At 44.4% G+C, this 27,734-nt stretch overlaps 4 protein-coding genes across 4 annotated transcripts in view; all 4 read right to left on the bottom strand.

The window, feature by feature from the left end:
* The window catches only part of ankrd26 (ankyrin repeat domain containing 26), a 53,336-nt gene that overhangs the window by 4,988 nt on the left and 20,614 nt on the right, over window positions 1-27,734 (bottom strand). The window contains exons 24-41 of the mRNA XM_034085124.2: window positions 27,504-27,719; window positions 26,258-26,288; window positions 26,045-26,180; window positions 25,741-25,954; window positions 25,405-25,588; window positions 24,424-24,570; window positions 23,338-23,800; window positions 22,611-23,116; window positions 7,172-7,324; window positions 6,803-6,978; window positions 6,502-6,595; window positions 6,296-6,322; window positions 4,747-4,824; window positions 3,413-3,547; window positions 3,186-3,298; window positions 1,679-1,826; window positions 1,299-1,589; window positions 621-856 (exon numbers count right to left, since the gene is read on the bottom strand). Of these exons, the coding sequence (XP_033941015.1) occupies window positions 621-856; window positions 1,299-1,589; window positions 1,679-1,826; window positions 3,186-3,298; window positions 3,413-3,547; window positions 4,747-4,824; window positions 6,296-6,322; window positions 6,502-6,595; window positions 6,803-6,978; window positions 7,172-7,324; window positions 22,611-23,116; window positions 23,338-23,800; window positions 24,424-24,570; window positions 25,405-25,588; window positions 25,741-25,954; window positions 26,045-26,180; window positions 26,258-26,288; window positions 27,504-27,719 (3,348 nt within the window). The remainder of the gene's footprint in view (window positions 1-620; window positions 857-1,298; window positions 1,590-1,678; window positions 1,827-3,185; window positions 3,299-3,412; window positions 3,548-4,746; window positions 4,825-6,295; window positions 6,323-6,501; window positions 6,596-6,802; window positions 6,979-7,171; window positions 7,325-22,610; window positions 23,117-23,337; window positions 23,801-24,423; window positions 24,571-25,404; window positions 25,589-25,740; window positions 25,955-26,044; window positions 26,181-26,257; window positions 26,289-27,503; window positions 27,720-27,734) is intronic.
* On the bottom strand, window positions 7,956-8,876 carry LOC139433939 (ankyrin repeat domain-containing protein 26-like). Its single transcript, XM_071203362.1, has 3 exons — window positions 8,864-8,876; window positions 8,686-8,757; window positions 7,956-8,464 (listed from the first exon to the last, which is right to left on the bottom strand). The coding sequence occupies exons 1-3, from the start codon at window positions 8,874-8,876 to the stop codon at window positions 7,956-7,958; spliced, it is 594 nt and encodes a 197-aa protein (XP_071059463.1).
* Window positions 10,776-11,529, bottom strand: LOC139433938 (ankyrin repeat domain-containing protein 26-like). Its single transcript, XM_071203361.1, has 3 exons — window positions 11,412-11,529; window positions 11,108-11,231; window positions 10,776-10,953 (listed from the first exon to the last, which is right to left on the bottom strand). The coding sequence occupies exons 1-3, from the start codon at window positions 11,527-11,529 to the stop codon at window positions 10,776-10,778; spliced, it is 420 nt and encodes a 139-aa protein (XP_071059462.1).
* Window positions 16,202-21,505, bottom strand: LOC139433937 (golgin subfamily A member 6C-like). The gene is made up of 8 exons (XM_071203360.1): window positions 21,462-21,505; window positions 21,158-21,251; window positions 20,953-20,979; window positions 19,407-19,484; window positions 18,087-18,221; window positions 17,860-17,972; window positions 16,354-16,500; window positions 16,202-16,265 (listed from the first exon to the last, which is right to left on the bottom strand). The coding sequence occupies exons 1-8, from the start codon at window positions 21,467-21,469 to the stop codon at window positions 16,202-16,204; spliced, it is 666 nt and encodes a 221-aa protein (XP_071059461.1). The 5' UTR covers window positions 21,470-21,505.

The raw sequence follows: 27,734 nt of genomic DNA, 5'->3' as shown, positions 1-27,734 counted from the left end.
CCATCTATCCATCTATCTATCCATCCATCTATCCATCCATCCATCCATCTATCCATCTATCCATCCATCTATCTATCTATCTATCCATCTATCTATCCATCCATCTACCCATCCATCTATCTATCCATCTATCTATCTATCTATCTATCCATCCATCTATCCATTTATATATCCATCCATCTATCCATCCATCCATCCATCTATCCATCCATCCATCTATCCATCTATCCATCCATCCATCTATCCATTTATATATCCATCCATCTATCTATCCATCCATCCATCTATCTATCCATCCATCCATCTATCCATCCATCCATCTATCTATCCATCCATTCATCCATCTATCCATCCATCTATCTATCCATCCATCCATCCATCTATCTATCCATCCATCTATCTATCCATCCATCCATCCATCTATCTATCCATCCATCTATCCATCCATCCATCCATCCATCCATCCATCTATCCATCCATCTATCTATCCATCCATCTATCTATCCATCCATATATCCATCCATCCATCCATCTATCTATTCATCCATCCATTCATCCATCTATCTAATCAGGTGTTAAAGACTGAGCCCCTACAAAACCACAGAGCAAGCTGGTCTCACCTTTCAAGTCTGGCAGCGAGGGACTTGCGGACCCGCAGCTCCTCGGCGTAGAGTTGGTGGTATCGCTCCAGCTCCGTGCGGGTGGAGTCTCTCTGGTTGAGGCTGTCATGATGAGTGGTGCGGGCCCGGTTCAATTCCCCCTCCAACTCCCGGATCTTCTGCTCCAGCTGGGAGCGCAGGTTGGTCTCATTGGCCGCTTTGATCTGATCCAACGCTTCCTGGGATGCTGCCTGGGACTGAGGAATAAACAGATACATATTACATCAGGCTTAGACACTGTGCATTTCTTTATCGAAAGACAATATGTTCATTATCAGCTTTTAAAGGTCACCTATTATGCAAAATCCACTTTTTCGTGTCTCTTCTACATCAACATGTGTCCCCTCTGTGTAAAGAGATTCTGAAAGTTTCAGGAAAAAAGATTCTCTCTCTTTTTGTCCTGATCCATTTATATAAAAACCTGTCTGAAAATGAGCTGATCAGATTTTGGCCACTTTGCTTGCGTAACCATTAACCAATCACCAACCAAGGTACCCCCCCCCCCCCCCCCCTCCTTATCACCTGAATGTTTTGTATATATCTGAGACCTATAATATATTGATGAAAAACAGTATAATAGGAGACCTTTAAGAAGTAGAAGGCCATTGATCATAATAACCAGTTGATCTTGGCCTTTACCTGCAGGAAGACGTTGACCTGCTCCAGTTTCTGTTGGATCTCCTGACGGGCCCTCTCCTCGGCATCACGGCGGTACTGCTCCACCTGGCTCTGCTCCATCTGAACGGCCTCCATTCGCCGTCTCAGGTCCAGCACCTCCTCCTCCAGCTGCCTCTTACTCCTCTCTAGCTGCTCGTTGCCACGGCTCGAGCACTTCAGGGAGGACAGCTGATCCTTCAGGTTGTCGTTCACCTTCTCCAGCTGACTGCGGCGGGACGCTTCCTTCTCAAGCTGTACCTGCAGATCGTCCACCTGGTTAGAAAAGACAGAGGCCGAGGTCTGAGGAATAACACTACGTCTAAGGGACTCAAACTTTACTATTAGAGTGCTGACAGACAAACCCTTTCTTTCATCCGGCCAATCGCCCCCTCGGCCTGGCTGTGTCTGCCCTGCTCCACCCGCAGGCTGCCCAGAGGAGAGGCAAACTCCGCTCCACCTGTGTCCTGATCCCGCAGTTTCTTCTTGGCAGTCTTCACTAAAGTACGCAACCTTAAACACATATGCACAAATAATATAAGTAAACATTAATAATAATAAATAAAAAAGAGAATATCTAATACAAACCTTTCTTCTGAGGACCAGCAAACAACTTGAAATGAAGTAGCAAACTAATACAAGTGGTATACTCGAAGACCATTAGCTTGACTCCAGTGGCGAGCTGTGACTTTTATACCTAGGCCCTCTGACCCCCACCCCTTCCCTCGAAAAAAGAAAAAGAAAAAAAGAGATATTACGTCACAGCGTATACTTCAGCGGAATATCAAAATCGGCCCGGGGTGCAAAACGCATCAATGACAGCGACCCTCTACCACACAAAACAACACCTGTAAATAACCCAATTTGTGTTCTTTGAAATTGAAAAGGATATTGCATTGTGTTTGTTACTTTCGTTGCAGTTGTATGTCTTAAGTGTAATTTGGCATGCTTTTATTTTGAAGGCGAGTTTAAGCTGTTGACAGGAAGTTGTTGTTGCTACGGAAACAAGAAAAGCTTTACAGCAGGGGGAACTGGTCATAAAGTCCGCCATAATAAAACCCACCCATTTAGAGGGACGATATGATTGGTCATTTGTACTGTCATTTGACATTACTCCCTCGTTGAGTTACCCTAACAGGCCCTCTGTGAATTTACAGCTGGACCACCAATCAGCTCCTCTCTTCACCTCACAGAGAGGAGCTTCTTTCATTTAACCCTTCACATTCAAACAGAAACTGAACAGGCAGATTCGAAGGACTTATTAAATCAAGTTATTTTGGTAAAACTAATGAAAAATATAACTAAACAAATATTTAAAAAAAATATATAATTTGTTTAAATCTTTTTTAATGTTTTTAAATATTATTTTGTAGAATATCTTAGCAGGGGGCCTAGAGGGCCCTGACGGCTCGCCACTGCTTGACTGATATGCAAAGTGAATCCATTATTCCCTAAACACTGTTATTACTCGTACACTATGCAAAGTGATCATTCATTCATACTTAAAGTGACAAGCTCAGATGAAAACCAAATCGCAACAACAAAAAAACACCTTTCAATAAAAGCAAACTCCAACAATGAAGGTCATGACCATGTAATACACAAAAACCACTGCGGGAACCTATTATATAGGTTGTGGACATCAATAAGGGTTCATCTCAAATAAAAAACGGAAAATCTTACACCAGATATACTGTACACATAACAGCCACATAAGCCAGGAAAAGCTGCGCTCTACTGGATCCTGGTTGTGTCTAATTATGAGGAAGATGTGCTGCCATGGGGGAGGAGGGTGAGGAAGGTGAGGGAGGTGAGGGAGGTGAGGGAGGTGAGGGAGGTGAGGGAGGGTGCGAGGCGGAGGCTAGGAGTCACCTGTACATTTCTTTTTGGAGCTCTGTGTTTCTCTGCATCTCTTGATCCAGCCGGCCGTCTATAGCCTTCTTCTGCTCCGAGATCTTCTTGGCTTTCTTCTTCTCTATCTCCATCTGGAACACAGGAAGCAGGCCCGTAGCTGTGAGACTCAGGTGATGGTACATCACCAGGAGTGATTGCTACAACTTCAGGGCCCGTATGAAGGCATGACTATGGGTCATAGTCACCTGGGTGCTCAGGTCTCCCTTTTCCTTCTCCAGCTCTGCCAGGCGCAGTCCCAGCTTAGAGCGGCTCTTCAGCTCCTCCTCCCACAGGGCCTGAGAGTCGTGCGCCGTGTGGGACAGCATGCTCTGCTTCTGGACCTACGAGAGAAACATAAATACAAGAAATCTAATTATTATATATTAGGGATGTAACAATACCAAAAACTCACGGTACGATAATATCGCGATGACAAGTCCACGGTACGATATTTATCGCGATATTGAAAAATATATATTTCTTTTTACTTGAAAAAATGTTCTGTATTAAATTATAAATCTGATTTTTACAGCATTTTAGTAGGATAGTAGACCCTGCAATAAAATAAATAAAGTTTCACTTTAGTTTTTCAAGTAACTCAACTCTAACTCACTAACGCACTCACTCAGACAGGTTATTTTTAGGAATATGAGCATGTCCACATTTCCAGGTAGAAGCTGGGATGTTTGGGCGTTTGCAATATCCCCTGCTGTTGAAAAAACTCTCTTGCTTGGTACTGATGTTGCTGGGACAGAGAGATATGCTTTGGCCATGGGTGACAGCAGTGGGTAAAACTGTGCATTGTCTCTCCACCACTTCAAAAACAATACAGTTTTTGCCAAGAAGGTGAGGCTTATTGACAGGGCGAGATATAAACACTGTTGGTACTTGTCAATGTCTCTAGGTATGTACATGTAGCCCTGTAAATACGATGTCCTTTTGTGTTATCTGTTGTTTTATGTTCATGTTGTAACCTACTTGCTGCCATGTTGGACAGGTCTCCCTTGAGAAAGAGATCGATGATCTCAATGGGACCACCTGGTAGATTTAGTCAGTCTCACGACGGTATTGAAACATTTATTTATCGCGATATCTCGTTACATCCCTATTATATATACAATGTACTATATATAAATATTATAAAAGGAAGTTCCAATCAGATTGTTACAGCCTATTGTTCTTCTCACCTGTAACAATCTGTTTAATTCGAATGTATCAGTAGGAGAAGTCTAAAAATTAGAAACCGAAACCTTCTTCTTATTTATTTAAATTAGTGAAATTATTTGCTTCAATAGTTTCACACTGTACGCTTTCTAGAAAAGTTCACAACGAAAACAGTTTTCCTAGTTTTTCAAATAGTGTTTCCTGTTTGGTTAAAAAAAAGATTCTTTAGAAATGTTTGATTCTTTCCCTTTTGGCCGTCTCCTCAAAAATGTAAGCACTCCCTGCTCATTCTGGTTGTTCTTTACATAGATTAAAAACCAGAAGAAGTTATAAGCAGATTTTTTTGTTCGAGTAAGGAAAGAAATATGCCACCAACCTCTCGATTGAGTTGGTCTTCCAAAGTCATCTTACTGCTTTGGAGGTTTGTTACCAACTCCTCCAAATGACCTCTCACCTACACAAATAGGAAAAGCATTGTAAACATATTTGTGTGTGTTCCTGTTGTCTGTTTATCATTCATCAAGAAAAGTGAGAGGATAGTTTGATTAAAATGTAGTTGCATGCATCAGGCAGAGTGAGACATGAAGAAGGGTACCACTTTACAATAAGACCACCCTTATAAAGGATTCATAAAGGGTTTATAATTAGGTTAACATAGTTTGCATACATCAACACAGGCTCACTATTTGGCAAGATGACTAAGCCTTATATTGGCTACTACTTCGTCTTCTTCATCAGCCAGCATCCTTGGTATCTGTTGTTCACCGAGTTTATTCCCCCCCATCCATCTTGATGGAAGGTGAGGAGGGTGAAGAAGGTGAGGAGGATGAGGAAGGTGAAGAGGATGAGGAAGGTGAGGAGGATGAGGAGGGTGAGGAGGGTGAGGAAGGTGAGGAGGGTGAGGAAGGTGAGGAGGATGAGGAAGGTGAGGAGGGTGAGGAAGGTGAGGAGGGTGAGGAAGGTGAGGGAGGTGAGGAGGGGGAGGAAGGTGAGGAAGGTGAGGAGGATGAGGAAGGTGAAGAGGATGAGGAGGTGAGGAGGATGAGGAGGGTGAGGAGGGTGAGGAGGGTGAGGAGGGTGAGGAGGGTGAGGAAGGTGAGGGAGGGTGAGGAGGGGGAGGAAGGTGAGGAAGATGTACTGCCATGGGTGAGGGAGATGAGGAGGGTGAGGAAGGTGAGGAAGGTGAGGAGGGTGAGGAAGGTGAGGAAGGTGAGGAAGATGTACAGCCATGGGTGAGGAGGGTGAGGAAGGTGAGGGAGGTGAGGAGGGGGAGGAAGGTGAGGAAGATGTACTGCCATGGGTGAAGGAGGTGAGGAGGGTGAGGAAGGTGAGGAAGATGTACTGCCATGGGTGAGGGAGGTGAGGAGGGTGAGGAAGGTGAGGAAGGTGAGGAAGATGTACTGCCATGGGTGAGGGAGGTGAGGAAGATGAGAACTTGTTTCACACTTATTGTAAAGTGTGAAACAAGTAACCATTTATTAATGAGTTACTACCATTTCTAATAAAGCTCAGCAGTACAGATACATGTGGGCTCACTATTTGGCAAGCAACCGGTCACAGTCGCCCTGTTTATCTCATATCTTATAAAAGCTTATTAATGATGTATAAAGTGTTCACAACCTAATTAATAAATGAATGACAAACTATTGGTAAACCCTTTAGTCTTATTGTAAAGTGGTACCTGAAGAAGTGACAGAACCCACATACCAAAATCAGGCTTTAAGGGAGAAACCATCATTTTAGTTCACCAAGAAAAACCGACACAAAAGTTAGGATTTCTGGTCGAGCAAAACGCCCACGAAGCCCAAGTGAATGTCACTCTGTAAATAGATCAAATATGATTTACGTTGTTATGTGTAGTAATAAAAAGAAATGACAGAGGTAAACCAACACAGCGGGACTAAGCCTAAATCCACAATACCAACCCCTTCTCCAGGCGAGCAGTCGGATTGCTGGAAAAAAATGTGATACCTTAATGACTTCATACTTCAAACGCCAGCTTTTTGATGTCAGAGAGATTTCTCTAAGAATCACCAAACTGAGATGTTGAGTTTAGCTATTTACGTCACACATAAAGGATATACGGCGCCAGTGAGATCCTGTGTAGAATGTGTGTGTGAAAGCATCTCACCATGGCAGACTCCTGAGCCCCTTTCTGAAGAGCTTCAATTCTGTTGGCCTGTTGCTTTGCAGCAGCTTCCAGCCGGGCGTTCTCTATCTCCAACCTAATGAGACGTAACATTGACACCCTGCATCACATATACTCATATACTGTGTACCGAAACATTTCCCGACAATACTTTTTAACACAGTTATAGAATGTATATATAAGTATTTCAGAGTTCTTTTAAAATCAACTCATTATCTTTCACTCCTGTGTGTGTGTGTGTGTGTGTGTGTGTGTGTGTGTGTGTGTGTGTGTGTGTGTATACCTTTGCATAGCTTCCTCCAGCTGTTTGATGGTGATATCAGAAGCTGCCGAGGCTAACAGCGCCTCCTGGTGTTTCTGAACGGCGGTGCAGAGCTCCTTTCCCCTCTCATCCAGACTGCTCTTCAGACCGTTAATGCGCCTCTCAGCCTGAACATACTGGTCTTCGCTTTCCTCCAGCTACAAGACGGAGACAAAGCATCCGATCCGTACCGTCAGAAATGTTAACAGTGGACCTAAATGTCAGTTTACCTCAACTTGTGACAGTGAGCCATGTAATCAGCTTGCTTTGCTTCACAAGCATGACCACACTTGACATCAGAGACATGGTGCTGACGTGACACCACAAGGTGGCACTGTTCCCTGCTGTTACCTTTCCTCTGAGCCTCTCCAAGTCTTTAAAGAGTCGAGCCTTCTCCTCCTCCAGGTCATTGCGATAGCGTGTGTTGACCTCCAGAGTAGCCTCACTCATTGACAGCTTCTTGAGTGAGTCAGCCAGCTCCTGCTGCAGATGCCTTAAGGTAGTCTGCGCTCAGACAGAATCCAAAGAAAGCAGAGTATCAGGGTATATGCAGGAATCCTGAAGTCAAATGTAACACCTTTTAAGACCTCATCGCCACTTCGAGTTCTAACCGGTTACCTTGGCAACACACTCTACATTACATTGCATTTTAGCTGACTTTATCTCACATTTACTATATACAGTATTGATCGTCCTTCCTCCTTATCTTGCAACCATTTGGACGCAGACTTGCATTTCCCCATAACGATGTTGCTTAACAACCGGCGTAAACGGACCTTCGCGCTATCAAGCAGTGAGCGTGCGATGTCCTGTTCAGATGACGTCACATCCAACGGGATGCCATAAATAAACTACACAGAGTCACACTACACACCTACGCCATGATTACATTCAGGCAGACTGTAGAATACAACCTCTTTGGACCATTTATATACTTATTGAAAACAAGCTACAAAATGTAACACCTTGGAAAATGCCGTTTAATACTTTTTAATAGCCTTCATTTTCGCTAAATTGATTTATCAACTTGTAATACTTTTTAAGACCCCGCGGACCCCCCTGGATTAGAGATAAAGACCGGCATTCGGGAAAAAGGCTTACTATGAGTCTGGTGGAAGAGGTTAATGTCCTGATCTTACCTCTCGTTCGCTCTCAGTTCCTCGTTCTTGTAGAGCTGTTCTCGGAATTCAGCAGCCTTACTGGCGAGCTCCTTGCTTCTCTCCTCCACTAGTTGTACCCTCTCCTCGCTGTCGGAGCGCAGCTGGGACAGGAGGTCACTGAAGCGATCGTGGGCGTCTGTCACCGCACGCTCCTTTGCCACGCCTTTGTTTTGGGACTCCTCGAGCTGCTGCCGTAGTAACATGCTCTCACTCTGGGTTTGGGCTAGCCGCTCCTGTGCGGCCTCTTGCCGTGCTCCGGCGCGGTTCACCTGCTCCTCCTTCACCTGCAGGGCCGCTTCTAGACCCTTCACCCGGGCAGCCTCCTGGTCCTTCTCCCGCTGCAGGACGTCCAGCAGGAGGCTTTTCTCCGTCAGCTGCAGTGTGGCTCGGTGAACTTCATTCTCCAGGCTGTTAGCGCGAGTCTCTGCCTTGGACAGCTTCTGGGAAAGGCTGCTGACTGACTCACGTTGATTGGCTACTTCACCTGTTGATGTGAAAGGCTAGTAAGTTCAAAGAACATATCTCAGTGAAGTAAAAAGATGGAAGGACACAAAGATGCACATAACAAAAGTCTGCATATACAATAAAACACAGACTAAGAGCTTTACGTGAAACATTCGGGGCTTTTCAGAAAACATCCGGGGCTTGAGCCCAAGTAGCCACCCCCTAGCACCGCCACTGGTCTCCAAGCCCATTTCTACCAACCTGTGAGTCTGTCCTTAAGACGCTGGTGTTCCTCTCTCTCCCGGAGCAGAGCTCTCTCTGTCTCTGTGTGAGCTGGACAGGCAAAGCTCCGCCTCCTTTACGGCTCCAGCCAGGCGGACACGAGTGGAATCGACTTCTGCGTCCAGCGTTTCGCGAGTCTGTCGCTCGTTTTCCAGACGGTTTGACGTCATAGCAAACTCAGACTTCAAGGCGGTCAGCTGGTTATTTGCAGTTGAACACAGTTTGGGTCAAGGCTTCACTGTTGAGTTTAAGATCTCGACGAGCATCTTCCAGCTGCTCTTTGAGGTGTTCATTCTCCTCCAAAGGTGGCTCTCTTTGAGACTGCTGTTGGCCTGTGAACGCTCCAGGTCTGCTCTGAGGATGCTCAGCTGCTCCTGGAAGGTGGCAGTTTGCTGGAGCAAGCTCCCTCTCCCTGTCACTGGCCTCAGTGAGCTGAGACAAAGCCTACAGACAGGGAAAAAAACATGTTGCGTTAACACAACACACACACACACACCCGAAAACACACACACACAACCACACCACACACACACACACACACACACACACACAACACCACACACACACACACACACACACACACACACCACCACACACACACACACACACACACACACACACACACACACACCACACAAACACACCACACACACACACACACACACACACACACACAAGGAAGATGTGTGTGTGTGTGTGTTGTGAGTCCCAGACATTTTCCAAACAATGCTTGATAGAGAAAATAACTAACATTTCCCCCAAAAAATAAATAACATTTAAGATAGAAAATGTATGAGAAAAGTATTCACATAAAGTCACAAAGGAAAAAACTGTAAACTTTACCATTAAATTCCCAAATTACAATAAAAATTCAAATAGAATTTATAGGAAAATATTTGAATTTGAAAGTCCAATAATTTCACATGTTGCATTAAGAGTCTACCTCAAAACCTTTTATTATATTCCTTTCCAGCTACATATAAAGAAACACAACATCCCATGGTTTATACATGTTAAAATACCATCGGTTCTAAACCTTATAAACAAACTAAAATGATGGATATCACTGTGTGAAGATTACCTCATTGCTTTTGCTGATGTTTCTTTTGTTCTCGTGCTCTATCTCGTGCTGCTTACGGAGATGGCTGCTGAGCAGATTCTCCTGCAGCGTCCATGAAGCGCTGCGCTCCTGAGCGAGCAGTCTCTGGGTCTCACTGTGGTCCTCTTCAAGCTGGGAGTAAATAACATATAACAACTAACGCAGGGGGGGTCAAACTCAAACACACAGTGGGCCAAAATAAAAAATGGGTACTAGTGGAGGGTCGGACTGGTTCAATGTTTATTGCTAAACGTATTGAAATGAACTTATTGCACATATTAAACCTGTAACTAACAAAGCTATATAAAAACAACATTAAACATTAAATATCTGCAACTTTTCCGGAGTCAATTCTTATGATTACATTTTTCCACAGGCCAACAGCAGCTTCAAAAAAACTATTCCCCTCAAAGAGAAAACCAAACATGTCCTGTTGTCGTGAGAAAGAAAGTGCAGAAGGAAACATCCATTACACTCAGTGTGCTGCTCTGTGATGCTAGCTCAAGCAGATACTTGGCATCTCATCTCGGGTGCAAGTTCATCAATGTCTGGGCTCAGGCTCTGAGCTGAGGAGACCCTCAGGGTTGAGGGAAGGTGTGCGTGCAATATACCGGCGGGCCAGATCTAATAGTAATTAGAAATGATCCTGCGGGCCGAAATTAAATCCACCACGGGCCGGATTTGGCCCCCGGGCCTTGAGTTTGACACATGTGAACTAATGCATCAATCTGTTTTACCACCAAACAAGCTAATCTCATTACATCATCATAAGCTCTAACTAATGCCTAATAATGAGTATTAAGCATCATACAAAACATGTGAAATGATCTAAACATTAAAGCTTAGTTAAAGATATTTTAAAACATAATTGTGATATTGTTAACATGACATTAGCCAACATCAATACAAGAAAAGAAAAATGGTCCCGCACTGACAGAAAACAATTGGAGTTTAAGATGGTGTACCTGCTTCATGCTGTGACCAGTGTTCTCATCTCCAGCTCCAGGTTCCTGAGGGTGAGCTCCACCTTCTGCTTGTCCTGCACCTCCCCCTGGTGCTGCTCCTCCATCCTTCTAAGCTGGTCTCTGGTCGTGTTGTACATCATGGTGGCGTTGCGGCGATGTTCCTGCTCCTGTTTCAGCTGGAATCTAGAGCAAGTTTCAGACGAAATATAGTTTTTAAATACATTTAAAAAAGATCCATAAATTAGGCCATCACACAAATATGACAAGAGAGAGCAAAGAGCATGTAAAGAAAACGGCTACAGGAAGCTGTCGTTCTAGGAAAGGAAGTTGCTCTCACTTGAGGTTTGGGACTTCAGACTGCAGCTCCAGCTGGTTGCGCTCCAAGGCCGATTTCACATCTTTACTTCCTCCAGAGAGCTGTTCAACTCCGCCCCTCTCCATTTCCAGCTGGCTCACCTTGTCTGACAGGTACCCATGGCGACTCCTTGCCTTTTGGATGGAGCGCTCATACTCGTGGAAAATGTTCTGCAGCTGTCACCATGCTTCTCGAGTCTAGGGATATAATATTGCAAGTCTCTTTCAAAGGTGGATTGCCTACATGTATTTAGCTAATTATATGTATGTTAGCATTGAATCAGTACCCAAAGTGGCCGAGTCCAGCTTCTGAATGAGGAGGGATGCGTGGCGATAGCCTGAAGTGGGAGAGTCGTCCGTGGCTGTGTCCGACGACTGAGTGAGTTCATCAAAGTCTTCTGCCATCTCCACTTCTTCAGGATTCTGTATATGGAAACAGCTCGGTTGGGAATATGATTCACTTTCTCCAAACTCCCAGCTACAAGTTAATAAGTCGTTTACCTGGTTTCTCTGCTGTCCACTAGCTGGAAACCTGAGCGCAGAGAATTAAAACAGGGGTTATTTGAAAAACTGATTTGCCTGTTCCCAAGCTATGATAGCTGCATTGCAGACTTGTTGAAAGTGTAATGGTATAATGCAGTATACTATTCATTTTATGGAAATCATTGGTTAGTCATGCACCTATTACTGCAGGAAGGAAAATGTATTCCTACTGATCACCCACCACCGGTATTGAGCAAAGTTTGTTTAGACTGAATGCCAAAGCAAATGTTTAAAAACTACCAATGCAAACATGATCTAAACTTACCAACACTCCGTGGTTTCTCTAATGTTGCCTATTCAGTGTATCTGTTACTGAGGCATTGAAGGATATACTGAGGTAGTAATACAATGAATTTGGTAGTGCCTTATACACAAGCCCTCTTTTAAAAGGCGAACTGTCCCTTTAAGTTCAAGGGGTCCGGCATCCTTTTTGATATGAAGTGCAATTTAAAAAAAAAAATTGTGATCAGGAGGGCGGGGGGGAAGCAGTGTGTGACCTCTTTTCGTCAGCGCAACTTACATGATGCGATTTAAAACAAATTTAAAATAATTGGATAAAGGGCATAATGATAATGACGACCGTCCGTGATTCTCCGAAACACCCAGATGGCCAGTCGCCCCTGTGTAGCATATTATTTTCGATAAGAGATGAGCAGATCGCCCACTGGGCTTTCAACTAAAGACACAGCCACGCAAAAAACTGCGGCATTTGTATGGCATTTATGGGTAGCCTACTGCAAGTCTGAAGTGCGGGCGCGCTCCGGCAGACACTTCACCCCTGATCGTTTCCCCACGGAGGGAAAGCCAGCAGCAGTCGACTGGAGTTAAAGAGGATCGGGGGCTGCGTTTGCGTGCATGGCTTCCTTCTGAATGGTAACGGGGGAGACGCGCTCTGGCGGCGGTCTCGTTCAGGATCGAAAATACAATTAAAATATTTTGCACACTTATTCCACTTATTTCCTAGTGTCGCCACTGGTTACGGTGCCGAGTTGCCAGTGGTTGCACTGCTTTTAAGTTAACGACCTACAGGTACAGAAAGGCCTTTTAGAGACCATCATTTTTCTCTCCCCTAGAGCGAATCTGTAACTGTTCACATCCGATCACTTCTTTCCATCGACTTTTCCACACATTCGTGCTTCCTGATAATTCACTTTGCCTTCAGTCAGAACACCACCTTATGAGTTAGTGAAGAGAGGTGAAATTGATACTGCATATATACCTTCCTTCATCGTCCGGACACTTCACTTAATGTGCTATCGTCAAACACAGAGAGAGGATCTCCATTGGAAATGCGCTGTTGGTCTGAGGGGCTCTGCTGCGCGAGGCCCCTCGGACCAGCTCCAGCTGGTAGGGTGCTCATCTACAGCTGGTCCCTCCTGTTTGCCGCTATGTAGGTCTGCTGGAGCGGGAGACGCAATTGCACTGGTGCCTCGTTGGTGCTATGGAGAGCAATACACCTGATAGTCAATACGTTGTGTGACATCTCAGATCTGGAATCAAGGGGATGGGTGGGGAGGGTTGGGTGGGGTGGGGGGGACTGGTGGGATGGAGGGGTAGTATGCAATGCTATTGAATGTATATTTTCTCTGATTTGGAAATCTCAATAAAACTTTTAAACAAAAAAATAAGTGTGACCTCTCCGCGTCAGGGCCCTTGTGGAGGTGGTGTTGCTGAGAATCAAATAGAATCAATAACATAAAGTGCAGCTCTCGGATGAAGGTCATGACAAATCAATGTCGTTCAGTAAAAAACATTTATCAACTTATAAGACTTATGAAATGACAACAGGACAACTACACACACAAACACACACAAGTAACATCCTACAGTAGCTTTTAGGTAATATCACACTCAATTTTGGAGCATGTGCTCTGAAATTGTAAGGGTTAACATGTGCTTGGCTGAATGTCATTGGGAAAACAATGTACAAGAGAAATGAATGCATACCTCTGATGGCTTGCCGGCGGCTTCTCCTGATGAATGCTCCCGCTGGACTTGACATGCCTCCTAACCTGGTCTCAGGTTCTCAGTGCCCACTTCTTCCAATGCCGTTCCACCAGAATCCCAAGAGGTACTGGATTTGTGCACCTCCATTGCAGTCGTTCTGGTGTCTTTGCCAACCTGAAAAGATACAAAGTTTGATATTAAATAACAGGACTTGAGGGATTATTCCCAACTGGAACAGGTTGGGGCCAGGCTTTTTAAGATGCATTTTGAAGCAGGGACTTTGTCATACATAATTTAGTGTCACCCCTCCCATTGGAGACCTAACACCTTGGTGTGGTTACTCTATTTGACATGCTATTTTAAGTTAAATTACAGGGATGCATTTTGCCATGCATTGCAATTCTTGCTTTGGCATACCTAAACTGAGAACAAGCTGAAGTCAAAGGTTCTTTACTTATTGCAAATGAGCTCAACAATACAGTATTACTTTCTCTTAAACACGTCTGTCTCACACACTATTCAGATATTCTATCCAATAATTACAATGACAAACTGTCTGTAAATAAAGCGTATTTCTTTCTATGCTGTATTTCCATGGAGGTATCAAAACACTCTACAAAAGGATGGCTGAAATATAAATATTTTCTTCCCTGGAAATCAGTATAACTTAAGCATATCACGGAGAAAGAAAAAAACAGATCCAGCAAACTGCCAAGAAAGCACTTCTTTTTGTGGAAAAGAAGGCCATTATTCATTCAATCATCACACAACATCACTTAGTTAAAACAAACATAGTCAACTTAAAGATACATGCAAGTTTCATGCGGAACTAAGGACAAATCAGTACTAAAGAACACATAATGGTACGTTCGCACCGGAGGCGATGCGTGGTTCGCGATTATATGTAAAGTGAATGCAAAGACGCGGATAGATTGACTCGGCGCGATTGGCCTGATTATCTACCATAGTATCTACTAAAGATAAGCCCCGCCTCGTCGCCAGCACATCTTGTTTGAATCACGCGAGTAAACACAACTGACAGCCACGGTGAAACTCGGGCAATTATTCGCATCGCGTCCGTGTGTGAACGCACCATACACTTCGTTAGTGTTGCAGGAGTATTAAGAATGCCAAACAACCAACATCTTTTCTGGAGTGCAGTGCATGTGACTTTCAACCAACAGCAATTCAATTTGACATGTGAGTTAAAAAGACACAAAATAAATAAACAGAGAAACATGCAAGATGACACTTCAACTTAAAGTCAAACCTAAAGAAAATGGCTATCAAGAAGTTGAAAAATGAAAATAGGATGCATGGCTAGTTTGGGCCATTTAAACCGGACTAAAAGAAATGAAACGAAGAAGAACATGGATGGAATGAAGAGACACCATATCTATCCATCCTTCATCCATCTACCATCCATCTATCTATCCATCCATCCATCCATCTATCTATCCATCCATCTATCTATCCATCCATCCATCTCATCTATCCATCCATCTATCCATCCATCCATCCACCATCCATCCATCTATCCATCCATCTATCTATCCATCCATCTATCTATCCATCCATATATCCATCCATCCATCCATCTATATATTCATCCATCCATTCATCCATCTATCTAATCAGGTGTTAAAGACTGAGCCCCTACAAAACCACAGAGCAAGCTGGTCTCACCTTTCAAGTCTGGCAGCGAGGGACTTGCGGACCCGCAGCTCCTCGGCGTAGAGTTGGTGGTATCGCTCCAGCTCCGTGCGGGTGGAGTCTCTCTGGTTGAGGCTGTCATGATGAGTGGTGCGGGCCCGGTTCAATTCCCCCTCCAACTCCCGGATCTTCTGCTCCAGCTGGGAGCGCAGGTTGGTCTCATTGGCCGCTTTGATCTGATCCAACGCTTCCTGGGATGCTGCCTGGGACTGAGGAATAAACAGATACATATTACATCAGGCTTAGACACTGTGCATTTCTTTATCGAAAGACAATATGTTCATTATCAGCTTTTAAAGGTCACCTATTATGCAAAATCCACTTTTTCGTGTCTCTTCTACATCAACATGTGTCCCCTCTGTGTAAAGAGATTCTGAAAGTTTCAGGAAAAAAGATTCTCTCTCTTTTGTCCTGATCCATTTATATAAAAACCTGTCTGAAAATGAGCTGATCAGATTTTGGCCCCTTTGCTTGCGTAACCATTAACCAATCACCAACCAAGGTACCCCCCCCCCCCCCTCCTTATCACCTGAATGTTTTGTATATATCTGAGACCTATAATATATTGATGAAAAACAGTATAATAGGAGACCTTTAAGAAGTAGAAGGCCATTGATCATAATAACCAGTTGATCTTGGCCTTTACCTGCAGGAAGACGTTGACCTGCTCCAGTTTCTGTTGGATCTCCTGACGGGCCCTCTCTCGGCATCACACGGCGGTACTGCTCCACCTGGCTCTGCTCCATCTGAACGGCCTCCATTCGCCGTCTCAGGTCCAGCACCTCCTCCTCCAGCTGCCTCTTACTCCTCTCTAGCTGCTCGTTGCCACGGCTCGAGCACTTCAGGGAGGACAGCTGATCCTTCAGGTTGTCGTTCACCTTCTCCAGCTGACTGCGGCGGGACGCTTCCTTCTCAAGCTGTACCTGCAGATCGTCCACCTGGTTAGAAAAGACAGAGGCCGAGGTCTGAGGAATAACACTACGTCTAAGGGACTCAAACTTTACTATTAGAGTGCTGACAGACAACCTTTCTTTCATCCGGCCAATCGCCCCCTCGGCCTGGCTGTGTCTGCCCTGCTCCACCCGCAGGCTGCCCAGAGGAGAGGCAAACTCCGCTCCACCTGTGTCCTGATCCCGCAGTTTCTTCTTGGCAGTCTTCACTAAAGTACGCAACCTTAAACACATATGCACAAATAATATAAGTAAACATTAATAATAATAAATAAAAAGAGAATATCTAATACAAACCTTTCTTCTGAGGACCAGCAAACAACTTGAAATGAAGTAGCAAACTAATACAAGTGGTATACTCGAAGACCATTAGCTTGACTCCAGTGGCGAGCTGTGACTTTTATACCTAGGCCCTCTGACCCCCACCCCTTCCCTCAAGAAAAAAGAAAAAGAAAAAAAGAGATATTACGTCACAGCGTATACTTCAGCGGAATATCAAAATCGGCCCGGGGTGCAAACGCATCAATGACAGCGACCCTCTACCACACAAAACAACACCTGTAAATAACCCAATTTGTGTTCTTTGAAATTGAAAAGGATATTGCATTGTGTTTGTTACTTTCGTTGCAGTTGTATGTCTTAAGTGTAATTTGGCATGCTTTTATTTTGAAGGCGAGTTTAAGCTGTTGACAGGAAGTTGTTGTTGCTACGGAAACAAGAAAAGCTTTACAGCAGGGGGAACTGGTCATAAAGTCCGCCATAATAAAACCCACCCATTTAGAGGGACGATATGATTGGTCATTTGTACTGTCATTTGACATTACTCCCTCGTTGAGTTACCCTAACAGGCCCTCTGTGAATTTACAGCTGGACCACCAATCAGCTCCTCTCTTCACCTCACAGAGAGGAGCTTCTTTCATTTAACCCTTCACATTCAAACAGAAACTGAACAGGCAGATTCGAAGGACTTATTAAATCAAGTTATTTTGGTAAAACTAATGAAAAATATAACTAAACAAATATTTAAAAAAAATATATAATTTGTTTAAATCTTTTTTAATGTTTTTAAATATTATTTTGTAGAATATCTTAGCAGGGGGCCTAGAGGGCCCTGACGGCTCGCCACTGCTTGACTGATATGCAAAGTGAATCCATTATTCCCTAAACACTGTTATTACTCGTACACTATGCAAAGTGATCATTCATTCATACTTAAAGTGACAAGCTCAGATGAAAACCAAATCGCAACAACAAAAAAACACCTTTCAATAAAAGCAAACTCCAACAATGAAGGTCATGACCATGTAATACACAAAAAACCACTGCGGGAACCTATTATATAGGTTGTGGACATCAATAAGGGTTCATCTCAAATAAAAAACGGAAAATCTTACACCAGATATACTGTACACATAACAGCCACATAAGCCAGGAAAAGCTGCGCTCTACTGGATCCTGGTTGTGTCTAATTATGAGGAAGATGTGCTGCCATGGGGGAGGAGGGTGAGGAAGGTGAGGGAGGTGAGGGAGGTGAGGGAGGTGAGGGAGGGAGGGAGGGTGCGAGGCGGAGGCTAGGAGTCACCTGTACATTTCTTTTTGGAGCTCTGTGTTTCTCTGCATCTCTTGATCCAGCCGGCCGTCTATAGCCTTCTTCTGCTCCGAGATCTTCTTGGCTTTCTTCTTCTCTATCTCCATCTGGAACACAGGAAGCAGGCCCGTAGCTGTGAGACTCAGGTGATGGTACATCACCAGGAGTGATTGCTACAACTTCAGGGCCCGTATGAAGGCATGACTATGGGTCATAGTCACCTGGGTGCTCAGGTCTCCCTTTTCCTTCTCCAGCTCTGCCAGGCGCAGTCCCAGCTTAGAGCGGCTCTTCAGCTCCTCCTCCCACAGGGCCTGAGAGTCGTGCGCCGTGTGGGACAGCATGCTCTGCTTCTGGACCTACGAGAGAAACATAAATACAAGAAATCTAATTATTATATATAGGGATGTAACAATACCAAAAACTCACGGTACGATAATATCACGATGACAAGTCCACGGTACGATATTTATCGCGATATTGAAAAATATATTTCTTTTTACTTGAAAAAATGTTCTGTATTAAATTATAAATCTGATTTTTACAGCATTTTAGTAGGATAGTAGACCCTGCAATAAAATAAATAAAGTTTCACTTTAGTTTTTCAAGTAACTCAACTCTAACTCACTAACGCACTCACTCAGACAGGTTTTTAGGAATATGGCATGTCCACATTTCCAGGTAGAAGCTGGGATGTTTGGGCGTTTGCATATCCCCTGCTGTTGAAAAAACTCTCTTGCTTGGTACTGATGTTGCTGGGACAGAGAGATATGCTTTGGCCATGGGTGACAGCAGTGGGTAAAACTGTGCATTGTCTCTCCACCACTTCAAAAACAATACAGTTTTTGCCAAGAAGGTGAGGCTTATTGACAGGGCGAGATATAAACACTGTTGGTACTTGTCAATGTCTCTAGGTATGTACATGTAGCCCTGTAAATACGATGTCCTTTTGTGTATCTGTTGTTTTATGTTCATGTTGTAACCTACTTGCTGCCATGTTGGACAGGTCTCCCTTGAGAAAGAGATCGATGATCTCAATGGGACCACCTGGTAGATTTAGTCAGTCTCACGACGGTATTGAAACATTTATTTATCGCGATATCTCGTTACATCCCTATTATATATACAATGTACTATATATAAATATTATAAAAGGAAGTTCCAATCAGATTGTTACAGCCTATTGTTCTTCTCACCTGTACAATCTGTTTAATTCGAATGTATCAGTAGGAGAAGTCTAAAAATTAGAAACCGAAACCTTCTTCTTATTTATTTAAATTAGTGAAATTATTTGCTTCAATAGTTTCACACTGTACGCTTTCTAGAAAAGTTCACAACGAAAACAGTTTTCCTAGTTTTTCAAATAGTGTTTCCTGTTTGGTTAAAAAAAAGATTCTTTAGAAATGTTTGATTCTTTCCCTTTTGGCCGTCTCCTCAAAATGTAAGCACTCCCTGCTCATTCTGGTTGTTCTTTACTAGATTAAAAACCAGAAGAAGTTATAAGCAGATTTTTGTTCGAGTAAGGAAAGAAATATGCCACCAACCTCTCGATTGAGTTGGTCTTCCAAAGTCATCTTACTGCTTTGGAGGTTTGTTACCAACTCCTCCAAATGACCTCTCACCTACACAAATAGGAAAAGCATTGTAAACATATTTGTGTGTGTTCCTGTTGTCTGTTTATCATTCATCAAGAAAAGTGAGAGGATAGTTTGATTAAAATGTAGTTGCATGCATCAGGCAGAGTGAGACATGAAGAAGGGTACCACTTTACAATAAGACCACCCTTATAAAGGATTCATAAAGGGTTTATAATTAGGTTAACATAGTTTGCATACATCAACACAGGCTCACTATTTGGCAAGATGACTAAGCCTTATATTGGCTACTACTTCGTCTTCTTCATCAGCCAGCATCCTTGGTATCTGTTGTTCACCGAGTTTATTCCCCCCCATCCATCTTGATGGAAGGTGAGGAGGGTGAAGAAGGTGAGGAGGATGAGGAAGGTGAAGAGGATGAGGAAGGTGAGGAGGATGAGGAGGGTGAGGAGGGTGAGGAAGGTGAGGAGGGTGAGGAAGGTGAGGAGGATGAGGAGGTGAGGAGGGTGAGGAGGTGAGGAGGGTGAGGAAGGTGAGGGAGGTGAGGAGGGGGAGGAAGGTGAGGAAGGTGAGGAGGATGAGGAAGGTGAAGAGGATGAGGAAGGTGAGGAGGGTGAGGAGGGTGAGGAGGGTGAGGAGGGTGAGGAGGGTGAGGAGGGTGAGGAGGGTGAGGAGGGGTGAGGAGGGGGGGAAGGTGAGGAAGATGTACTGCCATGGGTGAGGGAGATGAGGAGGGTGAGGAAGGTGAGGAAGGTGAGGAGGGTGAGGAAGGTGAGGAAGGTGAGGAAGATGTACAGCCATGGGTGAGGAGGGTGAGGAAGGTGAGGGAGGTGAGGGAGGGGAGGAGGGGAGGAAGGGAGGAAGATGTACTGCCATGGGTGAAGGAGGTGAGGAGGGTGAGGAAGGTGAGGAAGATGTACTGCCATGGGTGAGGGAGGTGAGGAGGGTGAGGAAGGTGAGGAAGGTGAGGAAGATGTACTGCCATGGGTGAGGGAGGTGAGGAAGATGAGAACTTGTTTTCACACTTATTGTAAAGTGTGAAACAAGTAACCATTTATTAATGAGTACTACCATTTCTAATAAAGCTCAGCAGTACAGATACATGTGGGCTCACTATTGGCAAGCAACCGGTCACAGTCGCCTGTTTATCTCATATCTTATAAAGCTTATTAATGATGTATAAGTGTTCACAACCTAATAATAAATGAATGACAAACTATTGGTAAACCCTTTAGTCTTATTGTAAGTGGTACTGAAGAAGTGACAGAAACCCACATACCAAAATCAGGCTTTAAGGGAGGAAACCATCATTTAGTTCACCAAGAAAAACCGACACAAAAGTTAGGATTTCTGGTCGAGCAAACGCCCACGAAGCCCAAGTGAATGTCACTCTGTAAATAGATCAAATATGATTTACGTTGTTATGTGTAGTAATAAAAGAAATGACAGAGGTAAACCAACACAGCGGACTAAGCCTAAATCCCACAATACCAACCCCTTCTCCAGGCGAGCAGTCGGATTGCTGGAAAAAAATGTGATACCTTAATGACTTCATACTTCAAACGCCAGCTTTTTGATGTCAGAGAGATTTCTCTAAGAATCAACAAACTGAGATGTTGAGTTAGCTATTTACGTCACACATAAAGGATATACGGCGCCAGTGAGATCCTGTGTAGAATGTGTGTGTGAAAGCATCTCACCATGGCAGACTCCTGAGCCCCTTTCTGAAGAGCTTCAATTCTGTTGGCCTGTTGCTTTGCAGCAGCTTCCAGCCGGGCGTTCTCTATCTCCAACCTAATGAGACGTAACATTGACACCTGCATCACATATACTCATATACTGTGTACCGAAACATTTCCCGACAATACTTTTTAACACAGTTATAGAATGTATATATAAGTATTTCAGAGTTCTTTTAAAATCAACTCATTATCTTTCACTCCTTGTGTGTGTGTGTGTGTGTGGTGTGTGTGTGTGTGTGTGTGTGTGTGTGTGTGTGTATACCTTTGCATAGCTTCCTCCAGCTGTTTGATGGTGATATCAGAAGCTGCCGAGGGCTAACAGCGCCTCCTGGTGTTTCTGAACGGCGGTGCAGAGCTCTTTCCCCTCTCATCCAGACTGCTCTTCAGACGTTAATGGCCTCTCAGCCTGAACATACTGGTCTTCGCTTTCCTCCAGCTACAAGACGGAGACAAAGCATCCGATCCGTACCGTCAGAAATGTTAACAGTGGACCTAAATGTCAGTTTACCTCAACTTGTGACAGTGAGCAGTAATCAGCTTGCTTTGCTTCACAAGCATGACCACACTTGACATCAGAGACATGGTGCTGACGTGACACCACAAGGTGGCACTGTTCCCTGCTGTACCTTTCCTCTGAGCCTCTCAAGTCTTTAAAGAGTCGAGCCTTCTCCCTCCAGGTCATTGCGATAGCGTGTGTTGACCCTCCAGAGTAGCCTCACTCATTGACAGCTTCTTGAGTGAGTCAGCCAGCTCCTGCTGCAGATGCCTTAAGGTAGTCTGCGCTCAGACAGAATCCAAAGAAAGCAGAGTATCAGGGTATATGCAGGAATCCTGAAGTCAAATGTAACACCTTTTAAGACCTCATCGCCACTTCGAGTTCTAACCGGTTACCTTGGCAACACACTCTACATTACATTGCATTTTAGCTGACTTTATCTCACATTTACTATATACAGTATTGATCGTCCTTCCTCCTTATCTTCCAACCATTTGGACGCAGACTTGCATTTCCCCATAACGATGTTGCTTAACAACCGGCGTAAACGGACCTTCGCGCTATCAAGCAGTGAGCGTGCGATGTCCTGTTCAGATGACGTCACATCCAACGGGATGCCATAAATAAACTACACAGAGTCACACTACACACCTACGCCATGATTACATTCAGGCAGACTGTAGAATACAACCTCTTTGGACCATTTATATACTTATTGAAAACAAGCTACAAAATGTAACACCTTGGAAAATGCCGTTTAATACTTTTTAATAGCCTTCATTTTCGCTAAATTGATTTATCAACTTGTAATACTTTTTAAGACCCCGCGGACCCCCTGGATTAGAGATAAAGACCGGCATTCGGGAAAAAGGCTTACTATGAGTCTGGTGGAAGAGGTTAATGTCCTGATCTTACCTCTCGTTCGCTCCTCAGTTCCTCGTTCTTGTAGAGCTGTTCTCGGAATTCAGCAGCCTTACTGGCGAGCTCCTTGCTTCTCTCCTCCACTAGTTGTACCCTCTCCTCGCTGTCGGAGCGCAGCTGGGACAGGAGGTCACTGAAGCGATCGTGGGCGTCTGTCACCGCACGCTCCTTTGCCACGCCTTTGTTTTGGGACTCCTCGAGCTGCTGCCGTAGTAACATGCTCTCACTCTGGGTTTGGGCTAGCCGCTCCTGTGCGGCCTCTTGCCGTGCTCCGGCGCGGTTCACCTGCTCCTCCTTCACCTGCAGGGCCGCTTCTAGACCCTTCACCCGGGCAGCCTCCTGGTCCTTCTCCCGCTGCAGGACGTCCAGCAGGAGGCTTTTCTCCGTCAGCTGCAGTGTGGCTCGGTGAACTTCATTCTCCAGGCTGTTAGCGCGAGTCTCTGCCTTGGACAGCTTCTGGGAAAGGCTGCTGACTGACTCACGTTGATTGGCTACTTCACCTGTTGATGTGAAAGGCTAGTAAGTTCAAAGAACATATCTCAGTGAAGTAAAAAGATGGAAGGACACAAAGATGCACATAACAAAAGTCTGCATATACAATAAAACACAGACTAAGAGCTTTACGTGAAACATTCGGGGCTTTTCAGAAAACATCCGGGGCTTGAGCCCAAGTAGCCACCCCCTAGCACCGCCACTGGTCTCCAAGCCCATTTCTACCAACCTGTGAGTCTGTCCTTAAGACGCTGGTGTTCCTCTCTCTCCCGGAGCAGAGCTCTCTCTGTCTCTGTGTGAGCTGACAGGCAAAGCTCCGCCTCCTTTACGGCTCCAGCCAGGCGGACACGAGTGGAATCGACTTCTGCGTCCAGCGTTTCGCGAGTCTGTCGCTCGTTTTCCAGACGGTTTGACGTCATAGCAAACTCAGACTTCAAGGCGGTCAGCTGGTTATTGCAGTTGAACACAGTTTGGGTCAAGGCTTCACTGTTGAGTTTAAGATCTCGACGAGCATCTTCCAGCTGCTCTTTGAGGTGTTCATTCTCCTCCAAAAGGTGGCTCTCTTTGAGACTGCTGTTGGCCTGTGAACGCTCCAGGTCTGCTCTGAGGATGCTCAGCTGCTCCTGGAAGGTGGCAGTTTGCTGGAGCAGCTCCCTCTCCCTGTCACTGGCCTCAGTGAGCTGAGACAAAGCCTACAGACAGGGAAAAAAACATGTTGCGTTAACACACACACACACACACACACACACACACACACACACACACACACACACACACACACACACACACACACACACACACACACACACACACACACACACACACACACACACACACACACACACACACACACACACACACACACACACACACACACACACACACACACACACACACACACACACACACACAAGGAATGTGTGTGTGTGTGTGTGTGTGTGAGTCCAGACATTTTCCAAACAATGCTTGATAAGAAAATAACTAACATTTCCCCCAAAAAATAAATAACATTTAAGATAGAAAATGTATGAGAAAAGTATTCACATAAAGTCACAAAGGAAAAAACTGTAAACTTTACCATTAAATTCCCAAATTACAATAAAAATTCAAAATAGAATTTATAGGAAAATATTTGAATTTGAAAGTCCAATAATTTCACATGTTGCATTAAGAGTCTACCTCAAAACCTTTATTATATTCCTTTCCAGCTACATATAAAGAAACACAACATCCCATGGTTATACATGTTAAAATACCATCGGTTCTAAACCTTATAAACAAACTAAAATGATGGATATCACTGTGTGAAGATTACCTCATTGCTTTTGCTGATGTTTCTTTTGTTCTCGTGCTCTATCTCGTGCTGCTTACGGAGATGGCTGCTGAGCAGATTCTCCTGCAGCGTCCGAGCGCTGCGCTCCTGAGCGAGCAGTCTCTGGGTCTCACTGTGGTCCTCTTCAAGCTGGGAGTAAATAACATATAACCAACTAACGCAGGGGGGTCAAACTCAAACACACAGTGGGCCAAAATAAAAAATGGGTACTAGTGGAGGGTCGGACTGGTTCAATGTTTATTGCTAAACGTATTGAAATGAACTTATTGCACATATTAAACCTGTAACTAACAAAGCTATATAAAAACAACATTAAACATTAAATATCTGCAACTTTTCCGGAGTCAATTCTTATGATTACATTTTTCCACAGGCCAACAGCAGCTTCAAAAAAAACTATTCCCCTCAAAGAGAAAACCAAACATGTCCTGTTGTCGTGAGAAAGAAAGTGCAGAAGGAAACATCCATTACACTCAGTGTGCTGCTCTGTGATGCTAGCTCAAGCAGATACTTGGCATCTCATCTCGGGTGCAAGTTCATCAATGTCTGGGCTCAGGCTCTGAGCTGAGGAGACCCTCAGGGTTGAGGGAAGGTGTGCGTGCAATATACCGGCGGGCCAGATCTAATAGTAATTAGAAATGATCCTGCGGGCCGAAATTAAATCCACCACGGGCCGGATTTGGCCCCCGGGCCTTGAGTTTGACACATGTGAACTAATGCATCAATCTGTTTTACACCAAACAAAGCTAATCTCATTACATCATCATAAGCTCTAACTAATGCCTAATAATGAGTATTAAGCATCATACAAAACATGTGAAATGATCTAAACATTAAAGCTTAGTTAAAGATATTTTAAAACATAATGTGATATTGTTAACATGACATTAGCCAACATCAATACAAGAAAAAGAAAAATGGTCCCGCACTGACAGAAAACAATTGGAGTTTAAGATGGTGTACCTGCTTCATGCTGTTGACCAGTGTTCTCATCTCCAGCTCCAGGTTCCTGAGGGTGAGCTCCACCTTCTGCTTGTCCTGCACCTCCCCCTGGTGCTGCTCCTCCATCCTTCTAAGCTGGTCTCTGGTCGTGTTGTACATCATGGTGGCGTTGCGGCGATGTTCCTGCTCCTGTTTCAGCTGGAATCTAGAGCAAGTTTCAGACGAAATATAGTTTTTAAATACATTTAAAAAAGATCCATAAATTAGGCCATCACACAAATATGACAAGAGAGAGCAAGAGCATGTAAAGAAACGGCTACAGGAAGCTGTCGTTCTAGGAAAGGAAGTTGCTCTCACTTGAGGTTTGGGACTTCAGACTGCAGCTCCAGCTGGTTGCGCTCCAAGGCCGATTTCACATCTTTAACTTCCTCCAGAGAGCTGTTCAACTCCGCCCTCTCCATTTCCAGCTGGCTCACCTTGTCTGACAGGTACCCATGGCGACTCCTTGCCTTTTGGATGGAGCGCTCATACTCGTGGAAAATGTTCTGCAGCTTCACCATGCTTCTCGAGTCTAGGGATATAATATTGCAAGTCTCTTTCAAAGGTGGATTGCCTACATGTATTTAGCTAATTATATGTATGTTAGCATTTGAATCAGTACCCAAAGTGGCCGAGTCCAGCTTCTGAATGAGGAGGGATGCGTGGCGATAGCCTGAAGTGGGAGAGTCGTCCGTGGCTGTGTCCGACGACTGAGTGAGTTCATCAAAGTCTTCTGCCATCTCCACTTCTTCAGGATTCTGTATATGGAAACAGCTCGGTTGGGAATATGATTCACTTTCTCAAACTCCCAGCTACAAGTTAATAAGTCGTTTACCTTGTTTCTCTGCTGTCCACTAGCTGGAAACCTGAGCGCAGAGAATTAAAACAGGGGTTATTTGAAAAACTGATTTGCCTGTTCCCAAGCTATGATAGCTGCATTGCAGACTTGTTGAAAGTGTAATGGTATAATGCAGTATACTATTCATTTTTATGGAAATCATTGGTTAGTCATGCACCTATGTACTGCAGGAAGGAAAATGTATTCCTACTGATCACCCACCACCGGTATTGAGAAAGTTTGTTTAGACTGAATGCAAAGCAAATGTTAAAAACTACCAATGCAACATGATCTAAACTTACCAACAACTCCAGTGGTTTCTCTAATGTTGCCTATTCAGTTGTATCTGTTACTGAAGGCATTGAAGGTAATATACTGGAGGTAGTAATACAATGAATTTGGTAGTGCCTTATACACAACCCTCTTTTAAAACGGCGAACTGTCCCTTTAAGTCAGGGGTCGGCATCCTTTTTGATATGAAGTGCAATTTAAAAAAAAAAATTGTGATCAGGAGGGCGGGGGGAAGCAGTGTGTGGACCTCTTTTCGTCAGCGCAACTTACATGATGCGATTTAAACAAATTTAAATAATTGGATTAAAGGGCATAATGATAATGACGACCGTCCGTGATTCTCCCGAACACCCAGATGGCCAGTCCGCCCCTGTGTAGCATATTATTTTCGATAAGAGATGAGCAGATCGCCACTGGGCTTTCAACTAAAGACACAGCCACGCAAAAACTGCGGCATTTGTATGGCTTATGGGTAGCCTACTGCAATGTCTGAAGTGCGGGCGCGCTCCGGCAGCACTTCACCCCTGATCGTTTCCCCACGGAGGAAAGCAGCAGCAGTCGACTGGAGTTAAAGAGAGCGGGGCTGCGTTGCGTGCATGGCTTCCTTCTGCAGGTAACGGGGAGACGCGCTCTGGCGGCGGTCTCGTTCAGGATCCGAAAATACAATTAAAATATTTTGCACACTTATTCCACTTATTCCTAGTGTGCCACTGGTTACGGTGCCGAGTGCCAGTGGTTGCACTGCTTTAAGTTAACGACTACAGGTTACAGAAAGGCCTTTAGAGACCATCATTTTCTCTCCCTAGAGCGAATCTGTAACTGTTCACATCCGATCACTTCTTTCCATCGACTTTCCACACATTCGTGCTTCCTGTATAATTCACTTTGCCTTCAGTCAGAACACACCTTATGAGTTAGTGACAGAGAGGTGAAATTGATACTGCATATATACCTTCCTTCATCGTCCGACACTTCACTTAATGTGCTATCGTCAAACACAGAGAGAGGATCTCCATTGACATGAGCGTTGGTCTGAGGGGCTCTGCTGCGCGAGGCCCCTCGGACCAGCTCCAGCTGTAGGGTCTCCTCTACAGCTGGTCCCTCCTGTTTGCCGCTATTGTAGGTCTGCTGGAGCGGGAGACGCAATTGCACTGGTGCCTCGTTGGTGCTATGGAGAGCAATA

This window comes from Pseudochaenichthys georgianus, chromosome 6 (genome assembly GCF_902827115.2).
Source record: "Pseudochaenichthys georgianus chromosome 6, fPseGeo1.2, whole genome shotgun sequence".
NCBI lineage: Eukaryota > Metazoa > Chordata > Actinopteri > Perciformes > Channichthyidae > Pseudochaenichthys > Pseudochaenichthys georgianus.
The sequence above is the reverse complement of the archived record's forward strand: the minus strand, read 5'-3'. Positions and strand labels throughout refer to the sequence as shown.